Source organism: Lutra lutra, chromosome 11 (assembly GCF_902655055.1).
Source record: "Lutra lutra chromosome 11, mLutLut1.2, whole genome shotgun sequence".
Taxonomy (NCBI): domain Eukaryota; kingdom Metazoa; phylum Chordata; class Mammalia; order Carnivora; family Mustelidae; genus Lutra; species Lutra lutra.
In genome coordinates, this window is record NC_062288.1 from 58,476,792 (window position 1) to 58,497,326 (window position 20,535).

Sequence of the window (20,535 nt, forward strand, 5' to 3'; positions counted from 1 at the left end):
AAACCCCAGGTGGACAGTTCTTCGGGGAGCCCGGGGACTGGTATTGATGACAGAAGCATGTGGGCACGAGACAGTGGCTGACACCGGCTCCAGGGAGATTTTATGTGTTTGAAATGTTCGATAGTAAATATACAAAAACAGTGTGTGTTTTGAGGCCCCCTTGGCCCGCCTTGCCTGCCTGGGTTAGCCGGCACAAAATTAAAGACTCATAAATGAAATTCTCCTGCTTACCTCCCTGCTCCCCCATCCCCTCAGCCCGCGTGAAGGGGCCACGTGGCAGGAGAAACAGCACCTGTTAAAATCAGAGCCTGTGAGTTGGTGCCTGTGCCCTTGTGGCCCAGGTGTGGGGGCTCGTGCTTAGAAACACGGCTTCTTTTTACGCTTGCCTTCCAGTGGCCCATCACACGGAATGTGTTCGTTGTAGCCACAGGGAGCATTTCTGCCAGGTGTCCCGCTGCCCACCCCAGGCACCTCCAGGGGATTCAGACAGGAGTTTAGCCTAGAACACGTGTTGTTAGGAAAATTCTCAAGGGTCTGTTCCAAGAGGAGAGAACAGGGACTCGAGAGATAGAGCCTCCAGGCACTATCATCTCACAGTTTGTGGCCAGTCTTGTTTTTGTCCATAACAGCCCTCCCCCCACCCCCTTATTCCGAAACAAATCCCAGACATCATTTCTTGTGATTTTTGTGCCAGTTCTTGGCAGGGACTTAGCAGAGAGAAAAGAAAAGCCCAGCTGCATCCCGTTCTTAATCTCTCCACGACCTTTACCGACTCCAACAAACTTCTGTAAAGATTTCCATATATGGAAGAACTCCTCTAAACATAACCAGAGGACAACCATGAACACCCCTAAAAAAGAGTCAACTCTTAATTCCTTAATATCCCTACATTGCCAGTCGATATTCAGGTTCCCCCCGAATACTCCATGGCTCCTCTCTCCACCGTTGGTGTGTTGGACCCACAATGGGAACAGGATCCACACCTGCCCCACAGACCAGTGTGCACGTGGAAAAGTGACGCTCACACTGCCAGGGGGCGTCGTCTCTGGCCCCCTCCCGCCCACCCACCCCACTCCCACCCCCAGGGTGGCGGAGGGCAGTCCTTCCCTGCACTGATCTCCTGCTCAGGGTGGGGTGACCCAGTGGCCGTGTGGGTGGGGGCCTGGCAGGAAGCAGAATGTTCCCTCGCTGGCCCATGTGAAGGGACTTCATGAATGACTTGGTACAGGAGCGGCGGGGGGTGGGGTTATTGTACCCGAGTTTTTGCATCCGAGAGACCACCAAGGAGCCAAGCACCGATGCAATCACACAAGAGTTTGTTTGACAAGCTTAAGCTTGGGCCCAAGTATACCCGACACAGCGGAGTAGGGACTTGGACCCCGAGCTTAGTTAAGGCAGGGGTATTTATGGGTTCCTGTTACTAAAGCAGGGTGGGGGGTCTCTGGAACCAAAGCAGGGTGGGGCTTCCTAAAATAGGGTGGGGGTCCTTTGAACTAAAGTAGGGTGGGGCTTCCTAAAGTAGGGTGGGGGTCCTTAGAACTAAAATAAAGTGGGGGAAAGTTCAGCCCTTGGGCACAGGGGTCTGAGATGGCTGTACTTATGCTAAGGTTAAACCTGAAGTGGGATGGCCTTGATTTTTCTCGGCCTCCACAGGGTGGGGGGGTGAGGGGTGTCAGAGTGCCCAGAGACCAACCACGGAGTGGGAGGAGAGGCGTGAAAGTATTACCAGAGCGTAGTGAGGAGGGTGCAGTCACCAGTCCCTGAAGATCAAGGGGGAGAAATGCCCTGACCTCAGCCTTGTTCACCCTCCAGTCTCGGGCCTCTGCCTCCCACTGGCGAGCCCAGCTGGAAGGCAGCCTGCTCCGGAGCCCCAGAGCTTTACCGGGGACAGCTTCTGCAGGCACACCAAGATCGGGAGGGGTAAGCAAGAACTAGTACAGTGGCCAAGAGGCAGCTAGGAAGTCTGCAGAGGTCTGCAGCCAAATCCTGGTTCTGTCACTTAAAAGCTGTGTGACTTAGGGCAAGTTGCTTAACCTCTCTGGGCCTCTGCTTCCTGCTCTGTCCCAGGAGGTAACAACAAGTCCCTATCTTACAGGGATGCTGAGCAGCATAAATGAGATCATGTATGGGGTGCCTGGCCCACAGCAAGTGCTCAATAAATGTGAGCTATAATTATTATAAACAGCTATTAAAAACCACCCAGGCCAAATAGGACACAGCCTCTCTTTATCTGGCTCCTTTTTTCTCTCTAGACCTGATGACTCCAGCTTGCCTCCAGCCTAGAGACAGGCCACACAATTCTTTGGCCTTTACCCCTCTCGCTCTGATGTCATGCTTCTCTGTAGGCACTACATTGTTCTTTGTCTTTGAAGGTTCATCCAGCCCTAAAGGTCAAAGCAGGTCTCGGTTGATCCTCCCCCAGAAGCACAAATGAAAGGCCCAGTTAAGGCAGCTGGGACTGTTCACAAAGACTTTTTTCAGGGTCAAATTCTGCATCACAGTATTCAGGTCCCAATACATTATAATAAGTACAGGCTTGGAAATCATGTTGCCAGTTATCAGGACCGTCAGAGAGTCAGCAGAAAGAGAAGCCCAGCTTTGCTCCTCTTGTCCCCTTCCCACCACCTCCACCGACTCAGAAAACCTGAGTGCAGGGTTCTGCCCCTTAACATTGGGGGCAGAGGTGAATAACAGCTGAAGGACAGCTTTCGTTAGTTTCCAGCCCCTCAGGAAAGAAAAGATCCAAATAATTGTCATTTTAGATGGAGTAGGATGGATAAGTGTTGTAAGGGAAAATCTGGAAGCCATTGTATTTGAGAGGAGGGCTGAGTTTTAGCCGAGGCGCCTAAAATGGCACGTTCTGGACCCATGCAGAGGAAGAGATGAGTCACCTCCCAGCCAAGAGGGCTGTGGTGGAGAGGACCTTTCTGGCCGGTGCCAGTTCAGCCCAAGTCACTGGGTTTTTTAGCTCTGATTATTAGGCGCCACAGCTCCCAAGTTTACGATGGCTTCCTATGGCAAGCATGGAAACTTCCCTTTTTTTTTTTTTTTTTGAGTCTCAACACCACAAAAGTAAAAATCACCTGCACACAAATAAAAAGTAACTTAATGATAGGTTTGAGTGACCTGTTCTTCAAGAGCACGGCCCATAAATCTCCAGTCTATACAACCATGCTTCTAAAGCACATATACTCTGTATGTATCCCAGGTCCATGTCACCGAGTGGAGAAACAGGAAGAGAGCAAAGATAAGAATTACTGGTGCCAGGGCCTTTACTCCTTTCTTGACCTCCTGATGGAGTGGTCAGCAGTTAGTCTTTAATTGCAACTCTTCAGAATCACAGAGTAGAAAGGAGTAATAATCAGTATAACATCTTAAATGTATAAAGTGCGTTTCCTCCTCTAATTCCTTAAAATGTTAGGAAATATCCTTTCACTTTAACGGACACGGAAACAGAGGGTCAGAGTGGCCCAAGGTCATTCAGCTGATAGGAGTAGGATAGGCCTTTTTACTCAGCCATTTTTGGATCTGAGCCCTCCAAATGGCCTTTTTTTTTCTTTTAAGATTTTATTTATTTTGAGTGAGCACAAGGGGAGGAAGGGGAAGAGGCAGAGGGAGGAAAAGAATCTCAAACTGATTCTGCTGAACACCAAGCCCCACCTGACCTGATCCTGACCTGAGCCGAAATCAAGACTCAGACTCTTAATCACTGAGCCACCCAGGCACCCCCCATAGGGCTTTCGAGGCCCTTTGTACTTAGACTACAAATGCAATAAGCCTTTTTGTACTTTTTTTTTTTTTTAAGATTTTATTTGACAGAGATCATAAGTAGAGAGAGAGAGAGAGGAAGCAGGCTCCCTGCCTAGCAGAGAGCCTGATGTGGGACTTGATCCCAGAACCCTGAGATCATGACCTGAGCTGAAGGCAGAGGCTTAACCCACTGAGCCACCCAGGCAGTCCCCCTTTTTGTACTTTCTAAATAGAAATGTTATAATATTGAATCTTCTACTCCTCCCTTCCTTGAGATCTGGTCTCCTTTCTTCCTGCCAAGATAAAATTTTTAACTGTGATGTCACAGATTGGGTTCCCTGGGAGGGGGACTCTGAGATCAAGTGCCATGGGCACTACAACTAGAGAAGGGAAGATAAAAAGAAAGCAGGATTGGACAGAAGCAGAAGTTAAGCTTGATGCAGGCTAAAGAAACCAGGAGCTTGGGCGCCTGGGTGGCTACTTGTGATCTGTCTGTCAAATAAATGAAAAAAAAAAAAAAAAATCTTTAAAAAAAAAAAAACCAGGAGCTTGGAGGCTAACGTGGTTCATTATGGTCATCCCACACTGGGCCAAGATGGCCAGGCCGTTATACTCTCCCCGCCCAGGGGAAGGGTATGACATTAGGGGAAGTGGCTGTCAGTAGTTGAGGTGTTCTTAAAGGCACAGCTAGAGGCTCTCTGCCCATTTGTCCTTCCTTGAGGGCAATCTGGGCTACACAGCTCCATGGGTGGCACACTAACCCAAGGAAAATTCTTCTCATTTGTCACTTCTCATAACACATCTCTGTTAGCTTTATGGCAGCTGTCAGTAAATGATAGTTGAATGAATGTGTGAAGAACCAGCTAAGAAAATACTGAATATCTAAGGCTGTGCATGTTAAAGCATCTCTCTTCCCCATGTCTGTGGAATTCCACCTGCCATCAAGATTCCCTTTTTTTTTTTTTTTTTTTTAAGATTTTATGTATTTATTTGACTGAGAGAGAGAGCACAAACGGGAGCAGCAGAGGCAGAGAGAGAAGCAGGCTTCCCAGTAAGCAAGGAGCCCAGTGCAGGGCTTACTCCCAGAACCCTGGGATCATGAGCTGAGCTTAAGGCAGACACTTAGCCAACTGCAGACCCTTAACCAACAGAGGAACCCCAACCACCAACAGCTTTCTTATTGCCAGTTCCCGTGAAGACGTTTCTGTCCTTACCTTGTGCAGCCTCCAAACAGCATTCAACACCATCAGCCACTCCATCCTTCTTGAAACACTTTCAGATTCCGAGACATTACTGTCCTCTGGCTTCCCCTGTACCTCACTTCCTACCCTCCTCAGTCTTGGCTGATTCCTCTGCGTGACTGCAGAATGTTGTGGTTCCTTGGGACCGACGCCAAGCCCCCTTCTCCTTGCTTTGTACTCTCTTCCTAGAACCCTGTGGGGTTTTGTTGTTGCTGTTGATGGCGTTCCGTTTATACCTCCAGTTCAGACATTCACTCTCAATTCCAGATTCCCATCTCAGCAGTGTAGTGGACATTTCTACTTGACTTTTCACATGTCAAATTTAACATATCCAAAATGGAAGAACTCACTGTGTTTTTTTTCCCGTTCTCTCCATAACTGTTTGCCAAGTTATTCAAGCCAGAAATCTAGGAGTCATCCTTCATTCTTCTCTTCACTTTATCTCCTACTTCCTGTCTGTCAGCAACCCTGTGTGTGCTTTCTCTGCAGTGCATGGGTTCTTCCACTTCTCTTTCCATTGCCACCGCCCTCTTCCAGATTCTCCTCTACTCTCTCTTAACTTATGGCAGCAGCCCACTCACTGGTCTCCCCACTTCTACTCTTGAATTTGTACAGACAGAATGGGAGGAGGGGAGTAGAATTCTGTGCTATTAACAATAAGAAAAAGACTGACAGCCCAATTAAAAAAATGGGCAAAGGCTACAAATAGTCACAGGAAGGAAGTACAGATGCTTTAAAGCTTGTGAAAAATGTCCAGCCTCACTCAATAGAAAGTAAAATTACAATGAGATACCAATTTTCATCTATCAAATTGGCACTTTTATCCACTGGGGGTATGAATTTAAATTACCACAAATATTTTGAAGGGCTATTGGGTAAAATCGAATAAAAAAATGCACTCATCTTTTGACTCAGCATAAATTTTGGAAATTTATTCTACTTGCACGTGTATGCAAAGAAGGATAGATGAGACGTTTTAATATTGTTAGAAGGAAATATTGGAAACTAAGGAAGTAAGTTATGGTAACGGCGCAGGAGTACACTGGAGGTTATCTGCGCCTTCAGTGCCTCCCTCTCTTCACACAGCTCCCTTCTGTTTCTTCAGATCTCAGCCCAAATACCACCTCTCCTCTGAGCCCTTCCCTGGCCTCCATTCTAAAGGAGGTCTCCTTTTTCTTTGACTTGCCATCGCTTGCGTTCATTTGCATTTCTGGCTCCCTCCCTTTAAATGAAAACTTGGAAGTGCCAAACAATGTAGGTTTTCAATGTTGTATCCCCACATCTTGTGTAGTGTTTGGCATTCGGTATGTATGAATTGAATGAGTGACTAAAAAAATTGTTGAATCTCAAAGTCCATATATTGTCCTTACTGGTGAGCCATTAAAAGCATTCCCACTGAAGTCAGGAGCAGAGTGAGCATGTCAGGTACGATTTTCTGATTTAACGATGTATTTGGTCTTCACCCCCCTTTCTGGCCCAGAGCTCCCAAAACTGTGGGTTTCCTAAAAGTTAAGAGCAATGGGAGCATCTTTTGCTATGTACTATCTGGTCTTTTGTCTTCAGTTCTTAAAGTATCTCCAGAGCCATAAAGGTAAAAGGAGTGTCTTTTTTTTTTTTTTTTAAAGATTTTATTTATTTATTTGACAGACAGAGATCTCAAGTAGGTGGAGAGGCAGGCAGAGAGAGGAGAAAGCAGGCTCCCCACCCAGCAGAGAGCCCAACGCGGGGCTAGATCCCAGGACCCTGGGATCATGACCTGAGCCGAAGGCAGAGGCTCTAACCCTCTGAGCCACCCAGGCGCCCCGAGTGTCTTGTTTTTTATAACAAGCCCGCTGCAAGCACTCTTGATCTGTTAATAAGGTGACTTTGGAAAGTCCCTAAAACGGAGCGTGCCAGGGCAATCAGCCAGATGATTAGAGGTTTGGAACTTTTGGCCCCTACCTCTCAGACCTCTGGGGAGGCAAGAGCTACTGGGGACTGAGTTGATGATTTATTCAGTTATGCCTACATAAAGAAGCCTCCGTAAAAACCCTGAGGGATAGGGTTCAGAGATCTTCCAAGCTGGTGAACACGTGGAGTTGCCGCCCTGCGTCTGGAACTTCTGTGAACTTGGTCTGTGTATCTCATTGTTCCTGAGTTTATCTTCTATAATAAAACAGTCACCTAGTATGTAAAATTTTCTCTCAAGATCTGTGAGCCACTCTAGCATATTAAATAAACCCAAGGGAGAGGATTATGGGAACCTCCAATTTCTAGCCAGTGATTCTGAAGCATATGTAACAACCTGAACTTGCACTTGGCATCTGAAGGGAGACGAGTGGGCAGTCTTGTGAGACTAAGCCCTTAACCTGTGGGATCTAATGCGGTCTTCAGGTAGGTAGTGGCAGAATTGAGTTAGCTTACAGGACGCCCAGCTGGGTTGCAGAAATTGCGTGGTGTGTGGAAACGCACATATCTAGTGTTGAATGAAGTAGTGTTGTAATAAGAGTATCTAGACACACCAATATTGTTTTCCTTGGATCAGGTATCACCGTTATTATTGAACATTACTCTGGAAGCATAACAAAAGAAATTGGGCAAGAAAATGAAATCTGAAATTTAAATGTTGGAAGAGGTGAAAACGATAAAGCAACTGATAAGACTACTGTACACTTTGGGGAGAAAATACAGGTTAACAAGATTTAATGCAAGAATATTTAAGACAACCTTTCCAAAGTGATTTTGCCATGTGTGGATTTTTAGGGCAACTCATTAGTGAGATGTAATTTCAAACTTTAAAAAAGTTGCAAGAATACTATATATCCTTTACTCAGATTTACCTGTTTGCATTTTGCCCCATTTGACTTTTCTATTTTGTAATTATAGTTACCTATCCATCTATATATATTCTTTTTGTTGGGAAACATGTAAGAGTGAATTGAAACCATTTTGTCCCTCAATACCCAAATACTTAAGTGTGTATTTATCAAAATTATCAAAATCAGGAAACTAACGCATATCTACAACTGTTATCAAATGTGCCCATAGTCTTTTGTCCCAGAAATGTCCTGTATAATACATTTTTCCTCCTGGCTCAGCATCTAACCCAGGATCACATTTTATGTGCCAGGTCTCTTAGTCACTTTTAATCTGGAAAAGTTCCTCAGCCTTGGTTTTCCTGACCTCTGGATTTTGGAAGAGTATCAGTCAGTTGTTTTATAAAATGGCCCCAATTTTTTTTTTTATTTTTGATGTTACCTCATGATTGAGATTATGAATTCTGGACAGGAATAATGGAAGTATGGTATCTCTGTGTCAAGAGGCACATAATATTGGTTTATTTCCATTCCGTGATGATGGATTTACCACTTGGCTGAGGTGGTGCTTGCCAGGTTTCTCCTATAGTGTCACTATTTAAATATGTTTCTCATCAAACTTTACTTACTCCCTAGTTTTAGCATCCATTGATTATTTTTTAACCCTATCATTCTCCCTCTGTATTTATTAGTTGCATTCTACTGTAAGAGATTTTCCCCCTCGTTATTATATTTTATTTATAAAATTTATTTGTATATTTTTGTATATTTGTATAATATATACATTTATACTCAAATGGACTAATTGATTATTCCTTTTAGTTCCGTTTAATGGTTATTCATTATTATAAGATAGGATTTTTAACCAATTTCTGCTTCTTGTAAAGTGAGTAGTGTTCATACAGAATTTCTCTATATCCAGTTTGTCTTTTCTAGAGTTTTTAGGCAGGCCATTACCACTCTCAAAGTTTTCCCCAACCCCCTAAAAAAAATCCTTCCCAGACTGAAGTTTACTTGGTTTCCTTATGGGCTTTATCCAGGCCTATAATAGTATCTGTTCCCTTTGTTTCATTTGTGTAACGTTAGAACATCGTCTCGTGTTTGCAAGTTCATGTGTTGTAACTCACATACTACACACTACACATTAACAAGAGACTTTGCTTCACAGCTCTAAAATAGGTCATGCAATTTAGAGTTCAGAAGCTCTTGTGCCCACTGATAGCAAATTTATAAAGGAAGTTAGCTGCCTCAGGATTCCAGAATTTTGGATTTGATTAAGCAGCTTGCCTTGGCAAAAGATAGACCTTGAAAGACTGATGACCAGTTACTTTTTCCTTCCTTCCCCCAATTTAGATAGGAATCAGAATTGTAATTGCAGGAAGGAGCAAGATAATGACAGTTCACCCATTGGAAGAGGATCCCTATCCAAGTCTGTGGATATTATGTCTGGGAGTTCATCTGTTCATCAAATACCTAGTAAGGGTCTACCATGTGGCAGGTTCTTGGATAGGCAGTGGGCATACAGGAACTAAACAGCCTCTACCCTCAAGAAACTAGCATTCTAGAAGGATAAATGACAGATAGATTCAGCTGGTGCTCAATGCTATGAAAAAAAAGTAAGGGATATACTAATGGGAGAGATGTCTTTTTTCTTTTAATAAAAGATGGTAATATTTGAATAGAGATCTAAAGCTTCAAAGCCATAGGGCTGGGGATGGGAGAGTGAGCAGAGGGAGAGAGCCCTGTAAGCAGGAAGAGCAATGAATAGGAGCTGAAAGATGGGAGAATGCCTGATATGCCTGAGGCTGAGCTGAAGAATCAGCCAAAGAGTTGGGGCGCCTGGGTGGCTCAGGTCATGATCCCAGGTCCTGGGTTCAAGCCCCACATCGGGCTTTCTGCTCAGCAGGGAGCCTGCTTCCTCCTCTCTCTCTGCCTGCCTCTCTGCCTACTTGTGATTTCTGTCAAATAAATAAAATCTTTAAAAAAAAAAAAAAAAGAAAGAAAAAAAAGAATCAGCCAAAGAGTAGTTGGTGAGGTAGGATAATAGGAAAGGTCCTTGGATGCCAGGTAAAAAACCTGTTTCCAGGAGGAGGGAGTAAGGAAGGGAAATGCTGCTGATGGGTCTGGTAAGGTGAGTGTGGAGAACTGTCAGCTTGGAGAGTGCCTGTTGAAATGTTTCAGAATGCCCACTGGAGTGGGTTCAAGAGAGAATGCAGGGAGTCCAGATGACTCTTTGGAGGATTATGCTCTAAAAGGGACCAGAAAAATGGGATTGGACCTAGAGAGTTATATGGGACACCAAGGGAGGGATTTTTAAAGGAGAGAGCTTAGCTGTTGGTTAGTGGTGAGAGTATCCATAAAGAAACACTGGATGCAGAAGAGGATAGAGCAGCAGCAGCAGTGTCCTTGAGCACATGAGCAGGACTGTGCACAGAGACTGAGGCAGGAACAAGACCAAAACCGTATCAGGAGGGAGGCCTAGTGTGTCAGTTAAGGGCAGTGAATAGAGAAGCACGTAAAATCAAGTGCCCGCTAGCATGTCAGCTTCCTTTTTCTGCTCATTTTATCTCCTTGCTTCTTTATCTGTAGATTTTACATTTCTTTGACCTGTGTGTGTGTGTATAATTAGCATTTCTTTGCTTTATAGTGTGGGGGTGGTGCTGCTGTCCTTGAGTTTAGTCCAGTGTGCTATGCTGCTGAAAGAGAAAATTTAAACATTGATCTTCTGAAAAGAGTTTGAGAGGCCTTGATGTTCGAGGGGGGAAAATTGTGCGCTTTCCGTATAATTAAAAGTATCAGTATATACAGTGTATGCTAATGGTTAACTTTTAAATCTCCAGTTAAATTAAAAAGTAGGACTCATCTGGGTAAGTAAGCATAGTTGAAAATATCTATGGAGATGATTGTTAGTCTAAGCTTTGTTGTTAACTTTTTTTTTTTAATAAAAACACACTTTTCCTGACTTTAAAAGAAACATTTGTTGTAAAATATTCAAACAATAATGTATAAAGTGTAGGCACTTCTTCTTACCCACACTTCCCCAACCTTATTCCACCTTTTCAGAGAGAACAATTAATACCTTGTAATAATACTTTTCCAGACTCTTCTATATATATTTAATCACTGTTTCCAGCTTAGCTGTTTGATCTATTTTCAACAGAAAATGAAGTAAAAACTGCCTATTGGCCACACTGATTTCTAAATCTAATCAAATTTTTAAGTATTTTAAACTCCAGGCTTTATAAATGCTTATATAATTTAAATTATGCAGATTCAACAGCCTGTGTCTCAGTGAGTTTCTTGGGCTTTGTTTCAGAATTAAAATGTTTCTTAAATACTGAAATAATGCAATGCAAATCTTAGCTTTTGACTTAACAGTTTTTATATCACTGAGCAGTAAGTATAATGCAGTTTTAAAGGTTGTTTTGACTTCTTTGGGGAAGTATGAACTTCTATGTAGCACATTTTTGGATACTTTTATAGGAGAATGAAGTACTAAGAGAGAGGCATGAAGCTATGGGTCACAGCTCCCAGAATGAGGAAAATGAGCAAAGAGTATCAGCCCAAGAAAAATCACTACAGCAGAAGAATGAGGATGAAAGTAAAATAGCAGATAAACCTGACTGGGAGGCAGAAAAGACCACGCAATCTAGAAATGAGGTAAGCATATCCGAGTAGCTCGGCCTTACCATTTTGGCTATAAGGTTTTTTTTTTTTTTCTTTTTAAGATTTTATTAATCTTAATAAATCTTAATAAAGAGACAATGAGTGCACAGGAGTGGTGGAGAGGGCCACGGGGAGAGGAACAAGCAGACTCCCCCGGTCAGCAGGGAGTTCGATGATGATGATGAGCTTATGGGTCTAGATCCCAGGATCCTGACCTGAGCCCAGGGCAGATGCTTAACCAACTGAGCCACCCAGGTGCCCTAGTAAGATAGATTTTATGGCTTTGACAATATGTGTTGGTAATGAATTTTCCATGTGTAAGTGCCCTACTATAAGCAAATCAGATACATGAAAATATGTATTTTTTTTTAATAGTTGTGGTAGTAGTTATTTGATTTACAAAATAATCAGCCCATAGAATTAGTCATCTTTGGTTAAACTCAAGATTGTGTTTAGTGGGGGTGTATTTATATACACCCCCCCCCGGAAGTTGCTTCCTGATTTTGCTGTTTTGCCATGGCAAGGGATAAAGAGGTAACTGCCATGCTAAACCCAGGAATCCTCAACCAGCCCTCTGTAGAGGCACCAAGCTGGCTAGGTCTGGGATAGTGAGGCAAAACAACTTGAAGGCAAATCACCCCTTAAAACCAGCTGGGTCTTGGGCTCAAATCCTCACAGAAGTCTCCATGCTGAATTCAGCAGCTCATTTTGTACCTCTGGCCAGGCCAAGTGGGACAGGCTCCTTGGCTATTCTAACCATACCCTTTGACTAGTAGAAGATGTATTATAGGAAGATGAATTCCAGAGGCCAGGCTGAGAGATGGAGTCTTTCTGCAGCCTGTGCTTCCTTTCCTTCTACTCTGGTTTCTACTCAGCCCTGCTGACATCCTAGTCCATAACCCTGGCAAATAAATACTCCGGAAATAGGCCTGGAGGTTCGAGAGACCCTTAACCCATGTGGCACTTCACTTGGAAGGTGTACCCTTATAGGTCTTGCCCTGATGACTCTCAGCCAGTGACTTGCCCCAGATGGGGAACCATGTTTTTATATTTAACATGACGTTTTAGTTAGAATAGTAAGAGTGAGAGACTGACCAGGGTCTCCTGGGTGGCTCAGTTGGTTGGGCCTCTGCCTTCGGCTCCGGTTGTGCCTGGGATTGAGCCCTGCGTTGGGCTCTCTGCTTGGCGGGGAAGCCTGCTTCCCCCTCTCTGCCTGCTTCTCTGCCTACTTGTGATCTCTGTGTCAAATTAAAAAAAAAAAAAGAAAAAAAAGAAAAAAAAAACTTTCTTGGCAATCGAAATTACACTTAACAGGCTGCCTGGGTGGCTCAGTTGCTTGAGTGTCTGCCTTCAGCTCAGGTTGGGATCGAGCCCCATGGACTCTGTTCAGTGGGGAGCCTGCTTCTGCCTCTGCCTGCCATTCCCCCAGCTTATGCTCTGTGCCTAATAAAGTCTTTAAAAAAAAAAAAAAAAATCACACGTCTCGGTTAACTCAAAGAATGTCTTTGTTGTCCATTTTTGTGTAAGATCTAATGTCTCAAAATTCTTAAATTTAATAGTAGACAGAAGAACTCTGTTGCATGGACTTCAAAGAGGTGTAAAGGCCCTTAACTAGAAAGCATGTAACACACCTGATGAGATTCTAAGGAGAAGGAGTTTTCAGGGCCTGGCTCAGTAGGAATCAGCCTCTCAGTTTGCCATCTCCATGGGCACTGAAGGGAACACATAAAGGTTTAATGAAACATACCTGATTGGCCTGAAGGATTAGTCCATAATTCACTTAAAGCAGAATGGGCTTCATACTCTACCTATGTTCTAAATATTAAGGCTTTCTTTTCTGCACATAGTTTTATTTGACCTACAATTTTAAGATTTTCACAGGAATCCAGATTTGTGCTGATACTCTTGCTCAGACACTTCTGACCACCTGCAAATTTTGGTCAGTGGTTGGGCCAGGACTAATGACTCAAGTTTGGGATCATTAACAGAAATAGAACTCTTCTGAAATATCTTAAACTAAAAACCATTTTGAATTAACAGTCAAGTTAGCAAATAAGTCTCCAGCCCACTAAGAATGTATGATTTGCTAGTTAAATGAAATCTTATGTACCAGCTGAGCTTAGATGGTCCTATAGCATCTATAGACACAGAAAGCCTTAGATTTATTGTATTTTATGTGCCTTGAAAACATTGCCTCATAGAACCCAAGGTATTTAGTGGAAAGGGAAACCAAATATTTGTATACACTTAAAACAATTAAGTCTAACACTGGCCTGAACCCTAAAAAAGCGGGGGGGGGGGAACCCTCAAGTACAAAGCTAGGGGAGGGGAGTTCAGGAATGTGAACTTACTAAAAAGTAAAGATAAAACCCCTATGATAGACCAGAACCAGAAATCTTGAAAAAAAGTATTTTAAGTGCATAACCGAACACAAAAGCCAGAAAGGGAACTCTGTAAATACAACAAAAAGGCGACTCAAATCCATAACTTAAAAGCTAATCAGACAACCAAAACTGAAGCAGCTCCAGTGAAAAAATGGATACAGATGTCACAACTGAGACTGGGGTTAAATGAGAAATGAGGTCTCAAGCCCATACCTGGGGATACCAAAATTCCCCTCTTAAAGCTCAGAATTTAAAGACTCTTCTGTTAGGAGATGGGACTAGGACAATCCCAGAGACATGAGCAGATAAGTAGTCTCTCCATCCTAGAAATCAGAACCCCAGATGAGCCTGGTGTTTGAAGTCTGAATCCACACTACCATTACTATCAGGAATCCTGATCCAAAAAAGCAAGGTCTACAAAATGGTATCAAAACTAGTCCTTGCAGAGAAAAAAAAAAGTTTATAGTTGATGGGTAACCCTCAGTATGTGGGATTCCTACAGAAAAAGTTACCAACAAAGATGAGCTCACCCTTAAATATAAAAAATTAAGACAGAGTGAGAAAAATCTGGGATGAAGATAAAGCAGTCTTCTGAGTGTTTATGGCAAAATATTTTGAAAATTAAAGTGATTTTAGGACTCAGATTAAAGGAGTACAGAGTCCCAACAAAGTGAGTAAAAACATTAAATCTCCAAAACATCAAACTGAAGTTAAGACAGCAGACTACAGGAGAAAAAACCTTTTAAAATTACTGGAGGATAAGAAGAGATTGGCATCAGTAGCAATACATGCCTTAGTGCAAAACATTAAATTTGATCATCTTACCACATAAACATGGTTAAGCATGAAAGCAAAATAAATCCAGGTTACAAAAACTGAGATTACCATTGGTGGAGCCTCTCTAGAAGAGCTGTCAAAAGGAGTTATTTCAATAAGAAACAAACCTGAAGACTGGGATAAAGCAACAATGAGTTAAGTTGTCAGAAACATTGTGGTAAATCTAAATATTTAACTTGTAAAAATTGCATAATCTTATAACCAATTTGGAGGGTTAGCCGTGGTAAAAACAAGGCAGGATGAAGAATACCAACCAAAAGTTATATGGAAGATGAACACTGAAACAGGAATGTAAAAATTCCAAAATAGGCATAAAAATCCAGGAGAGAGAGAAAACCTGGTTATCCTTTCAAGATTAAGCATACTGCTTTCAGCTCAGGTCATGATCCCAGAATCTCAGGATCAAGTCGGGCATCGGCATCCGCATCGGGCTCCCAGCTCCACAGGGAGTCTGCTGCTCCTTCAGTTGAGCCTAAAGCCTCAATTAACCTCTTCTGCCTTTTAACTTAATGGTGAACCTTATGTTTCTTTATAGAGATCTCTGAATGGGACAGAAACAGCTTTCTCTCTGGACGACTTATGTCAGATGCTTTTGTCACAGCCTGAAAACTCACTGGAGGTAATTAGAACCTTGGCTTTCATTCTTGTAGGAAATCACTGATCCATGAATGTTTAACCTCTTTAAATGGGATGACATAGTTTATATACTTTAACAGTACTACATTATGTAAGTGCACAGACTGAGGATTACTTTTTGCAGAACTTTAATTTTAGAGAATTAACCAAGTATGTATACTGTTCCTCTTCCTAAATGATCACAAGGATATAATAAAATTTGGGATTCACTGAATCAAAAACAACAGTAAATACTTGACAAACTAAGGCAAGATTATTTTTCTGGTAGCATTTATGTCATACTCGACTATACTGCTCTGATTTACTACCTTGCCCAGACTACTTTAGTGTGGATTTATTGCCAACAGCTTGGTTGATTCAAGACCAACTTTTATATTAACTGAATCAAACTAATTTCCAGGATATACCAAAAAAAAAACACTTTTCCCTACATACAGCATCATTCAGATTTGGGTTCACACTGCATACTGTATTTGCCTAGATTTAGTAAACTGAGGAAAGAAGAGTGCTATTAACTAGTTACTGTACTGCTGCTGAAATAGATTGTGTTTAAAGTGTTTTTTTTCCCTTTTCAGGGCATCTCACTTGGAGATATTTTTCCAGGTAGTATCAATGATGGCATGAATTCAACACATAACATAAACTTTAGCCAAGCTATAAGTCACGATGTGAATCTCCATGACGCCATGTTGCTATGTCCTGACAATACATTTAGAAGAGAACCAACAGCAAGGACTTCACAACCAGAAGAACCATTTCTGCAGTCAAATTCTCATACTACCAATCCTGAACAGACCCTTCCTGGAACTCATCTGACAGGATTTCTTCCCCTTGTTGGCAATCAGATGAGGAATCTAAGTCAAGACCTTCTACATGACCTTGATATAAGCATATTTGGTGAGACAAATTTAATGTCCTTGGCCACAGAAGGTTTTGATTCAATGGAAGTGTCTCAGCTTTTTGAAGAACTGGATTCTGATTCTGGGCTTTCCTTAAATTCAAGCAACAGTACCTCTGTCACCAAGTATAATTCCTCTTGCTCAATGTGTGAAGGCGGTGCTACAGGTTATAGTGACCTGGAAGGAGCTGTAGGAGGCTACTACCCAGATCCCAGTAACCTTTGTCACATGGGTTGGAGGAAGGATTCTGGCTTTCATGGGGACCTTGCCATTCAACACATACATCATAACCACACTTACCACGTAGAGCCAGGTGCTCTAGATTCCACCCCTAGATCTTTTTCACAGCATGGGAAGTCACAAAAAATAAATAAGCACCTGAATGACACAGACAGAAACTTAAGTCGCGATGAGCGACGTGCTAAGGCTCTCCATATCCCTTTTTCTGTAGATGAAATCGTCCGTATGCCTGTTGAATCTTTCAACAACATGCTAAGCAGGTACTACTTGACAGATTTACAAGTGTCACTCATGCGTGGTATTAGAAGAAGAGGGAAAAATAAAGTTGCTGCTCAGAACTGTCGTAAACGCAAACTGGATATAATTCTGAATCTCGAAGATGATTTATGTAACTTGCAAGCCAAGAAGGAAATCCTTAAGAGAGAACGAGCCCAGTATAACAAAGCTATTACCACAATGAAACAAAAACTGCATCACCTTTATCACAGTATTTTTAGTAGGTTAAGAGATGATGATGGTAGGCCTGTCAATCCAAACCACTATGTTCTTGAGTGCAGCCAAGATGGAAGTGTTTTGATTGTACCTAAGGAACTGGTTACCTCAGGCCACAAAAAGGAAAACCATAAGGGAAAAAGAAAGTGAAGAAACTGAAGGTGGATTCCATTATGTATGAGTTAAACTGATACACGGCCACAAACCACTGAAACTGCTTCAAAGTATTATCTTTTACTACTGCTACTTGAATCACTCAGGACTACATTTCGAAACTCTTATGGATTAAGTTTGTGGAAAATTTTGGGGGAAGCCACAACTTTTCATCAAGTCCAACTATATTTATGCAGAACTCAAATATCTATGTACAAAGAACAGGGTGACATGAAAAGCAGACAATCCAGTCATTTGGTTGCCTTTTTTTTTTTTTTCAGTAACATAGTCACTTCAAAGAGCAAACACTGGATGTAAATTGTTTTTAAACATTTTGGTTTTTTTGACTTGAAATGCAATGTAATTTAGCTTCAAGTTTTAATTTTTTAGCATTGTAGTTACCACTGAATATACGGAGCCTTAACAAAAGCTATTTTATCTTTCTATGAACACTTAAATTGCTTTCTGTGGAAATAAATTTGAATTTATAAAAATTTCTTATATAGAAATTCTAACCATTATTTACCTTGGATATTCTCCATAAAACCCACATTCAGGAATACAGGTGAGTATGTAGCCAATAAGGCAGCATAGTGTGGGTTTATTTGCACAAGAGACTCAGGCCAAACTAAAGTCATCCCTTTGACTTGGGTGCCAAGAAAAAACTGGACTTCAGAATGAGAATGCATTCACAAGAAGTTTATGCCTCTTCTTAGTACACAAAACAGACCTACCCAGCAAGTTAAGCCAGCCTGTGGAAATTCCACATCTAGAACATGGGCCTCTCCCCCAGAAGGCCTCATGTAACAATGTGAGAATGTTACAAGCCACACAAGAACACAAGCCAACAGTAAGGGGAAGTCAGTAGAGCATGGACTTCACACCCAAAAATGTGATCATCTGGTTAAGAACAGGACAGTAAATAAATACTAGAAATGGCATTTGAAATGAAAGCTCAATGAGCTTATTTCAACAGCAGTATGGAGATTTTCAGAAAATGTCCCAAGGTTTGCCAACATTAACATGCATACTAATGTTTAATTCCAAAAGTATAGTCAGTGTTGTCAGATGTTATTTCTGCCATAATCGTCTGCCACAGAATTATCACCAAGTATCACCTTGGTTTAGAGAAATGCAGTGCTTTCAGTGTTCAGATTTTTATAAATGCTTTTAAACTGAGCCTAGAAAGGCATTTAAGTCTAGATTTTGCCAACAAGATGCTTCTAAGGTTGTTATAGTTGGTTTTGTACAGTAACAGTCTATTCAGATTAAACTCTTCAAGGGAATACACCTCAGATTGTAACTTGGTAATTTCAGCTGCAAGGAGGGCACATTCCTACAAAGTCCTTCACATCTACAATTTAATGTTCCATGGTACAAACTTACCTATGAGTAGTCTTATCTACCCAACTGTTTAACACTTATAAGACTGGGCATTATCCTCAAATCCCTCAAAATATCAAGCACCACAATGAACTATACACCAAAGGTTCAAACTGAAACTCAAAACAATGGTTTGAAATCTGGAAGGTATATGGTGCATTGTGACCAAAGGTAAATGCACCAAAACTTCCAAAGAAAAATCTGTCTTCAAAGGATGTAAACTAGAGCTGCTTACTCTACTCTCATGATACACATTCCAGCAGTGGAAATCCCAGGCCAAGATTTTAGTCTAAATTCCCTTGCAGAAGAAATGGGATACCTGAAGGACTAAAATATTCCATCTACTGTTCTTATAGATTATCCTGGAGCTCAGAAAGATAGGTGAATGGTTGAAAAGGAGAAATCTGATCTGGCTTCTGACTATGTTCAAAATCTCAAAAGTTCTCACTGAAGTTATATGCACTTTACCTGGCAGAATCTGAACCAAGCTGCTCCCTTAGCTGCCACTCCTTCAACTGCTGTATCCCTCCCGTTACTCTAAGACACGACTAACAGTCAAGACTGTTTAACTGAGAAAGTTTTATCAAAATAAGGTTCTGATGGTGGGAGGAGTAGGTGACCTCATACCTCTAGTGTTTCAGCTTATTTGGTATAGGGTTTACAAATGCAAATTTCAAGGGGATCAGTAAGACAGCTGAGATCTGTATTGCTTATTACATTAACTTAAGCAACTAGTTTATTAACCCTTAGCTTTTAAAGACCTTTTCTGGTGAGTACCCCTTCCCCTCCTGCATCTGCAGTGGATAGGCCCAAACTTACAACCCAGTCTGAATTGGTCCCAAAAGGAAATTAGTCTTACCTTCTTTACCTATGGGAAATAATTGTTAATCTGGAAGGGACTCCTCCAATTATAAAGTTACAAGGGAAGAAATCTCAGCATCTCATTTGTCCTTTTCCAAATAAAGCCTTCATATTCCAAAAGTAGCCATCAACAGACATCCATGCTGAACCATATTACAGGTGAAATTGTATTTTCAAGTGTATATTAATTTCCATGCAACATGTACTAAAGAATGTCTGGATAATTTGGATTCCTCTTAAGGCTGACCTCAGTTCAACCAGGACCTTTTGAACATTCAGAAAACCCAATACACACATATTCAAGCCCCAGAACACTCATAAGACTACACTGTGCACATATTAAGACTTTCACACTTTTTATGTCTACATCATTCTTAACATCCCCCTTCTTGGGTAGTCTACTCACTTCACTAGTTAGATGCATCACCCAAAGATCTGTTATATCTAAATGATCGGCGCAGTACTAAATAGTGTCATTAAAACTGAATGGGGTCTATCAACCATCTAGAAGCAGTCATTCCAAAGACCTGAGATCAAATTTACATCCAATGTTGCCAAGAATGTGTATGTTTTTAGTATATTGTTAGTGTTGTCTCCCTTTTTGGAAAGGAACCCACACTTGTAAACTAGTAATTGTCATTACTGAGGAACAGAGAGAGGATTCAAGTTTCCTTAAATTAACTCAGTACTCTGGACACTTAGTGCAAATAGTTATAATCCCTTTTAGACCATCTTGGCTTGTATTCATACACCAGTTATTGAAAACCTTACATGCAACAGAATAAGTTTCAAAACTTCTAGTAAAGATTAATACTCCTAATGTGGAAGCCAGCCCTCAAATATGGCTCCCAATGATGCTAGTTTCCCAGTAGTCCAAGAGTAAACACCCTCCATTCACATGATGTGATCATTAGGATATAAGGTACTGCCAAACATTGATTCTGTTGAGGATTTTTTGACTGCTCCAATAGCTAAGTATAGGGAAAGGAAATAGCCAGCCCCGACAGTATGCCCTAGTGAAGCTTTTCCTAAAGGCAACCTTGAACTTGAGCGAAGTTCACATAGCTAAGTAGTTTGTTTTCAAGTTGTTGACCTGCAAATACTGTGGAAAGTAACAAATTCATTGTTACTCCAAACTGCCTAATATTGAACTTAAGGATTAAGCCTTATATAGAAATGTAATGCAGCAACATATGCA

General features: G+C 41.7%; 1 protein-coding gene across 2 annotated transcripts in view; it reads left to right on the forward strand.

The window, feature by feature from the left end:
• Positions 1 to 19,859, forward strand: part of NFE2L3 (NFE2 like bZIP transcription factor 3) — a 29,047-nt gene extending 9,188 nt beyond the window's left edge. Inside the window, exons 2-4 of one of the 2 annotated variants that reach the window (XM_047695506.1) lie at positions 11,270 to 11,446; positions 15,209 to 15,292; positions 15,885 to 19,858. In XM_047695506.1, coding sequence (XP_047551462.1) covers positions 11,270 to 11,446; positions 15,209 to 15,292; positions 15,885 to 17,090 — 1,467 coding nt within the window. In that variant the 3' untranslated portion in view covers positions 17,091 to 19,858. Of the gene's footprint in view, positions 1 to 11,269; positions 11,447 to 15,208; positions 15,293 to 15,884 lie in introns of both variants that reach the window. The other variant, XM_047695507.1, reaches the window with a different exon arrangement.
• Positions 19,860 to 20,535: the final 676 nt, after the last annotated feature.